This window comes from Hippocampus bargibanti, linkage group LG15, assembly GCF_051943395.1.
Source record: "Hippocampus bargibanti isolate YZ-2025 linkage group LG15, ASM5194339v1, whole genome shotgun sequence".
Classification (NCBI taxonomy): domain Eukaryota; kingdom Metazoa; phylum Chordata; class Actinopteri; order Syngnathiformes; family Syngnathidae; genus Hippocampus; species Hippocampus bargibanti.
Window position 1 is genome coordinate 1,092,771 of NC_142748.1, and position 7,954 is coordinate 1,100,724.

General features: G+C 39.7%; 1 protein-coding gene across 1 annotated transcript; it reads right to left on the reverse strand.

The window, feature by feature from the left end:
* Positions 1 to 4,476: 4,476 nt before the first annotated feature.
* On the reverse strand, positions 4,477 to 7,380 carry cyp26a1 (cytochrome P450 family 26 subfamily A member 1). Its single transcript, XM_089015962.1, has 7 exons — positions 7,090 to 7,380; positions 6,753 to 6,977; positions 5,921 to 6,202; positions 5,679 to 5,828; positions 5,455 to 5,589; positions 5,246 to 5,383; positions 4,477 to 5,177 (listed from the first exon to the last, which is right to left on the reverse strand). Exons 1-7 carry the CDS (start codon positions 7,276 to 7,278, stop codon positions 4,839 to 4,841), a joined length of 1,458 nt encoding a protein of 485 aa, XP_088872088.1. The 5' UTR covers positions 7,279 to 7,380; the 3' UTR covers positions 4,477 to 4,838.
* Positions 7,381 to 7,954: the final 574 nt, after the last annotated feature.

Here is a 7,954-nt window from a genome sequence, read left to right on the forward strand (position 1 = left end):
CAGTGAGCGAAGGGAGGGGTGACAGAAACAGAAACACACCCACACAAAAGGGAGACGACAGAGCTTGAAACAAAAAAAAAAACAAAAGTGAAATTGTGGGAAATATAAAGAAAGGCAGAGTGTAGACTGCAAGGTTAAAATATTCCATCGATCAGGCTCCACAAATAACCCGCACAAGCCATCTGTACAATTTGAAGAGAGCATACAAGCAAGGGAAACAGCTATTAATCAAGTTTCTAGTGCATGTGTTGCTGTTGCAATATCGAAACTTGTAAGATGCACAACCCAGAGCTCCTTGAGACACTTTATGCAAAAAGCTATCCATTCCATCAAGCCATCAACGACCATCACAAAGGTAAATAAAACCACTTTATTATATATATAGTTCTTTAATTACAATACCATAGAACATTTAATATACATAAAGTAAGGTATATTGTGTGTAGTTTTTAGGCTTATTTCGTTGAAAATTATGTTTTATAGTGACCTGGGAACGAATTATTCTCATTTTAATGGTTTCCTATGGGAAATTAATGTTTGGAATACACACTTTTTGCCTTACACACAATTTCTGGGAACCAATTAAGTTCGTAAACCAAGGTATCACTGTATTTCTTGTTCACGCACCGTCCATAGTTAGGGAGCAGCAATGTGGATTGTGTTCATGCATTATGATTCCATTCAAGGAGATAGAGAATCTTCATGGTCTTTTATGACCATAGTCACAAATTTGGACATATATGGTCATGCCCTACAAATTTTTTTGTCCTCACCAAGTAATAGGGAACAATGGAAGGAAAGTGATGTGCTTTAGAGTGAAAATTAGAGACAAAGTTCAGAAAAGTTCACTCACATCGTTCAACGGGCCGGACCTGCGGGGATAGGATAGCAGGACATAAAGGTGCCAGCGGCAATTTACTGTCACAATTTTGGCATGACGCTAAAACTGGTATCCAGAATGACTTGCAAAAGTAACAAGAGTTCAACAATGGCCGATCCAATAATTGCAAGAAGCACAGTCATAAACATGGGCCATGGACAAGAATACAATGCCAGGTAGTCGTCATGGAGTGGAAGGAGGCATCGGGTATATCACCATGGCATGCAGAAAGAAAAACAACTTGCAAATAAGGCCAAAAGCACATTTCGTCAGTGAGCGTGCCTTTTGGTGTGCTTGCCTATATGTACTGTATATACGGACAACTATGAGAAAAAACTATGGGGCAAATACAACCTTGAAATGGAATGTGATGAAACAATCGTTACGCAATTTAGATGTTTTGATGCAAGAAAAATAAAATCTCTAACTCGTGAACGTGTCTGCGGAAATTCTATATGGCCTTCCGGGACAAATATTTCAGTCCAATAATAATAATAACAACAACAATAATACTACTACTACTACTACTCCTAATACTACTAATAATACTAACTATAATACTACAAACAATAATACAAACAATAATACTACTACTAATAATAAAAGTACTACTGCTACTACTACTACTACTACTACTACTACGACGAATAATAATAATAATAATGACAACAAAAATAATAATACTAACATTAGATTGTATGACACTAATAAAAATAATAACAATATTAGTGGTAATAATTGCATTAATGCTATTACATGTATTACTATTATTAGTAGTAATAGTTTTAGTAGTATTTTTGTTATTATTATTATTATTATTATTATTATTATTATTATTAGTAGTAGTAGTAGTAGTAGTAGTAGTAGTAGTAGTAGCAGTAGCGCCAGTAGCACCAGTAGTAGCAGCAACATAAGTACAGTAGTATTTTTTATTATTTTTACTAATATTAATATTAGCAGTAGTAGGAGTAGTGGTAGTAGTATTTTTTATTATTTTTTTTGTAGTAGTAGTAGTCATAGTAGTAGTATTTATTATTATTATTATTATTAGTAGTAGTAGTAGTAGTAGTAGTAGTAGTAGTAGTAGGAGTAGTAGCAGTAGCGCCAGTAGCATCAGTAGTAGCAGCAGCATAAGTACAGTAGTATTTTTTGTTATTATTTTTACTAATATTAATATTAGCAGTAGTAGGAGTAGTGGTAGTAGTATTTTTTTTTTGTAGTAGTAGTAGTCATAGTAGTAGTATTTATTATTAATATTATTATTATTATTATTAGTAGTAGTAGTAGTAGTAGTATTTGTATTATTATTGTTATTATTATTATTATTATTAATAGTAGTAGTAGTAGAAGTAGTATTTATTATTATTATTAGTAGTAGTAGTCATATTTATTGTTATTATTATTATTGTTATTATTATTATTATTATTATTATTATTATTATTATTATTATTATTAGTCGTAGTAGTAGTAGCAGTAGTAGTACTAGTTTTTATTATTATTATTATTATTAGTAGTAGTAGTAGTAGTAGTAGTAGTAGTAGTAGTAGTACTAGTAGTAGTAGTAGCAGGAGTAGTACTAGAAGTAGTAGTCGTGGTATTTATTATTATTATTATTATTAGTAGTAGTAGTAGTCTTCTCTCTTCAAGGGGTCGCCACAGCAAATCAGTGTCCTCCATCTTGAGAGGTTTGTAGTAGTAGTAGTAGTATTTTTATTATTATTATTATTATTATATTTTTTGAGGCAGTCTGGTGATCCAGTGGTTAGCGTGTCGACCTCACAGTACATAGGTCCTGCCTTCCTGTGGGGAGTTTGCATGCTCTCCCCGAGCCTGTGTGGGTTTTCTCCGGCTACTCCAATTTCCTCCCACATTCAAAAAAAAAAAATGCATAGCAGGTTAACGGAACACTCGAAACTGACCCTCGGAATGACTGTGAGCACGGATGGTTATCCGTCTATGTGCGCCCTGTGCGCGCTGGTGACCAGTTCAGGTTGTCCTTTGCCTACTGCCCGAAGACAACTGGGATAGGCTCCACTAGCCGTGTGACCCTTGTGAAGATAAAAAGGCGGAAAATGGACACATGGGTAGTTTTCATGATGGACACCAATGCGTTTGGTAAGTTAGTAGTTAGTTGGCTGTTTGGGTCCTGTCGGGAAACATTTTGTCCTATCAAATCGCTGTTTCATATCAGCGTATTAAATGACTTTTCCTTTATGAGATTTATGACTGAAACACTCAGGACATATTGAGCGCCTTCCCAGTCATGCCGCTGGACCATTTCCACTATTCCACCGGAGGTCTGTGTTGGTTCAGTGGCCTGAAACTGAACTGATCACAGTCTGAACTCTGTTTCACCCTCAGTCTGATCATCTGCCAGGGTCATCAGCCCCTCCGCGCTTTTTTTTTTTTTTTTTTTTTTTGGTCTTCTTCTATGGATTCCAGAATTCTCTCTTTATTTGCTTTCTCTTCTCCATTTATTGAAAATGGGATGTATAGCGTGAGGCCCGCTGGGCTTAAAATCGGAGCATATGGTTCGATGCTAGAATCCCGTTACATCTCCATGGCGGTCATGTGGCAACCATTGGCACAATTTGGTTCTAAGAATTCGACTTGATTTTAGACTTGCGAAAAGTAAGTTGTGTATTTTCACTTTGTGGTTTGGTCCCACAAGACACGCAATCGGGGGCAGGGAAGGCGCCTCTACTACTGGTGGTGGCGGTGGGAGGGGGTGTAGTCTATTTATTTCGATTTATTTATTTATTATTTCTATCGAGCTAGCTATCTATCGAGCTAGCTATCTAGTGATCTATCTATCTATCTATCTATCTATCAAGATGGCCTACTGCCCGAAGACAACTGGGATAGGCTCCACTATCCGTGTGACCCTTGTGAAGATAAAAGCTAGATTAAGCTAGCTATCTAGCGAGCTAGCTATCTAGTGAGTGAGCTAGCTAGCTCTTTTTCTTTTCAGCTCGCTTTTTTACATTTTACCTTTACATCACTGGTGTCAAAGTCAAGGTCCGGGAGCCGAAATCTGCGATCTAGCTATCTATCGAGCTAACTATCTATCAAGCTAGCTAGCTAGCTCGCTAGGTAGCTAGCGATTGAGCTAGCTAGCTCTTTCTATTCATCTAGCTTTTTTACATTTTTATAACAGTGTCAAAGTCACGGTCCGGGGGCCACTAAATTTGGTGAGAAAAAAAACATTAAATTAATGAAATCTCAATATTTCTAGCTAGCTAGCTATTAGCTGTATAGCTATTTAGGTAGCTTGGTATCTAACTCGCTATCTATAAGATAGCTATTTAGCTAGCTCGGTATCTAACTTGCTATCTATTAGCTAGCTAGCTTTCTATCTATTTCACTTCCAGGTTGAGTGAACGCGTATCCTGTGACTGTCAAGTGACCTTGACAGTTTTGAAAGGTGCTTATAAATGAAAAGTATTATTGTTATTATTTGGTCCCCACCAGCATTTTATTTAAGATTCTTAAATTAATTTCTCAGTCCCATCAAGAGATCAAGTTTGGACACGTCAAGAACGAGTCGGTTTTCTGTTAAGCACACTTATAAATCGATTTGAAACATGAATTATTCACCAGAATTTTTGTTTATTAAATAAAAAGGGAACACGATACAGCATCATTTAAATAACTTGACGTTAAAAAGGTACAAAAAAAGTTATATCGCAAATTCTACAGTATTTACATCACCGTAAAAGATACATCGCGGAAGCGATTAAAGTGTTTCAAGGTGTAAAATAGTGCCTCTTGTTTAGTTGGATCTCATCTTAAAATATATTTAAATATATACACAATATATACGGTACACAGAACCAATATATACAATATTTACAGAATGTACAAGCCATTGCAAAAAAAACAACAAATTAAAATCACCACACATCCAAATGCTTCCCAAAAAAAAAGATGTTCAACGCCGCTATCAAAAAAAGTCGCTTAATTTTGAAGGTAGTGAGTAAACTTAGTTGGCAGATTGTCCACGGGATAAACGGTGGGTCCCGTTTTCATCATGGGTGGCCCGTTTAACAGAGTACAGTGACATTTTGTGACCACTTCCACCAAAAAGATCTTCAGCAGAACCTTGGCGAATTCTTTCCCGACGCACATCCTTGACCCCCCGCCAAAAGGAATGTACTGGAATCTCGTTGAATCCGTCAAAGCTTTTGTCATGAAGCGCTCCGGCTGGAAGTCGTCTTTATTGGGGAAGATATCCGCGACGTCGTGAGTGTCGCAGATACTGTAGATGACGTTCCAACCTTTGGGAATTTGATACCCCTGGAAAGATCAAACGTGGATTTGGTGAGTAGAATGAAGATACGCCGGTGATTTTTTTTGGAACTTACGTTGAGTTCAAATGTTTTCAGCGCCACTCGAAAGCCACCGGGGACGGGCGGGTTGATCCTTAATGTCTCTTTTATCACGCAACCGGTATACTTCAAATGCTCCAAAGACTCAATGTTCAAACTCTGCAGTTGCTCCTCCTAAACACAAAAGGATGAGCGCTGAGGATATTTATGACGACGGAAATGTAACCGCTTTACAATAACATTACCTTGTCAGTCAGCTCCTGCCTCAATTTTTCCATCACTTCAGGGTGGAGGCCGAGAAACATAATCAAAGAGGTGGCCGTGCTGGCGGTGGTTTCATGCCCTCCGAATAGAAGTTCTGTAGCAGACTCCTTAATAGCCTGCGGACAATGAACATTGTTTTGTTTTCTTTCTAATTTTTTTCCTTCCTCCAAATCCCAATTTTGGGGGTCGTCAATGTTGATGTTACCTGCATGCTAAATGTCTCGCCGTTCTTACTGCTGCTATCTATGAGTTGCTGCAGAGCGTCTCCGTGTTTGGATTCTTTTGGTGACTCCTGGATCTTTTTCTTAATGTTCTCCTCGATCTTAGAATGGATGAAATTGCGAGCTTTGAGACCCTACCAAAAAAAAAAAAAAAGAATTAAGAAGTGTAAATAGAGTATCTCCATCCATCTGTCAGGTTATGGCTAAGAAGCCTGTTTTTCCTTACCCTGTATAATCCACTGAATGGCACATCAATGGGTAGAGAAAACAGATTTTTGATCATCTCTTCAAACGCCTCGACGAGCTGCCTCTCGTCCGTCCTAATCTGCTCCGGCTCGAAGCCCAAAAGGATCCTCATGGCGATGCGAAACATCAGACGCTTCATTTCTGGGTACACCAGCACACAAGAATCTCTCGCCAGCCACTCGTTCACAGCGGCGCGAATCTCTTCTTGGATGACCGGGATGTATAACTCCAAAGCATCCCTGGAGAACGCTCGCATTATGGCCTAGAGAGAAACCAGGACTGTTTCATGTTTGATTTGATGGTCAATTTTATTGTATGTGGCACAAATACTGTTACTTTTATTCACCTAGTACATTTATTATTGTCAACATAATATTACATTTTTTTATTTTGTTATGCTTAGAATATCTTGTTTTCTATCCTTTCACTCCCACCCCAACCCCATCCCTCTTCAATTGCTGCTGTGGACTGCAAATTTCCCCATTGCGGGACGAATAAAGGTATTCTGATTCTGATTCTGATTACATAATTGTAATGCGTACTTACACAATTAGATGCAAGGATATTTTGATGAAACAGGAATTCAGTTTACTTTTATTCCCCCCCTCCTTCTCCCAACTCTTGGATATCACGCTAAATAATAGATTTTAACTATTCATGCTAACTATACTTACATTTAGTTGTTTTTGAATAAAAGCAGGAGTTTTTTTTAACATTGTGTTGCTGACGTTACATCAATATACTTCCTGGTCGAACGAAAAGTATTTCAATAGTTTCTAAACCGCTTTTTTAAATGAAACTTTTTTTTTTACCTTTTTCTTAGTTTTATGCTGGGTTCCGTGAACATTTGACAACGTATCCGAGCCCAGGATAGTCCGAACCGAAGCGGGCCACTGGACGGACACCAGCTTGTGTTCCCCGAGGAGAATCTGCCGCACGTTGTCGCCGCCGGTCACTCGCACCGTGGGGTTCCCGAATAGGTGAGTCCGGTAGATGTAACCGTACTTTTGGCGCTTCATACGAAGAAATTTTCTCCTCTGGACAACACCGCGAATAAAAACACATTAAAATAAATACATAAATAACTATGGAGCCGGTTGTAATTAGAACGGTGGGGCCGTTTTGATGTCAACACGGGACGGTCCTTACCTGTAAAATGAGCTGGAGAGTCTCCCCAAAGAATGGCAACCCCATGGACCCCGGTGGTAAGGGGCTGGTGCAACTCGGATCTCTACCCCGTGTCATGTAAACTTCCCATAATTTGACGGCCACCAGAAAGAGTAGAACGGGAAGCACGATGGTGCACAGGAAGGTAGCCAGCAGTGTGCTCCAAGCCATGTCGCCGTCGGCAGCGAATCCGCTCAGGTGAATGTCGCTCGACCGAGTGAGGCGCCCTTTTTATAGCTTAACCGGGGAAGTCCGCGCAGCCCGTCACCTTCTCCACCCGCAGATAAATTAGTTCACTCAAAGTTCATCTTTAATTGTGGGTGTCGCTTGGCCCCGCCTCCCCCCCCACCACCACCCGACCCAATCCTACCCCACCCGGCTCCGTTCTTACCGCCCGACCTGCCTCACCATTTGTTCCGAGGGCCAAGCACACATCATTTTAATCCCTTTGCCTCCCGTAGCACGCAGGACAATCCACGGCAGATTTCACTGAGAAAAGGTGATAGATAATTCCCCCGCGAGACAAAAGAAACGCGTCCCCAAGATGCCTTTTGTTGGCAATAAGGCAACTAGTTTACACACTCATGAGGTCGGGTTTAAGCCCCCGCGTGTAGGATCAGCGATCGTGCCTGCGGGGGCGAGCTTGCATTCAAGAGCATTTCCAGCCGCTTCACAAAATACAAAAAGCGGCTGGCTAGGTTGAAGAATGTCTTAATCCTTTTTCTTTGGGTGTCATTCACGGCAAAAGTCTTAAATTAAGGCATTGGTGTCAAACTCAAGGCCGGCGGGCCAGATCTTGCCTGCAAAAGCCAATCGTGGGTCAACTTGGTAATATCTGTGACAAAAT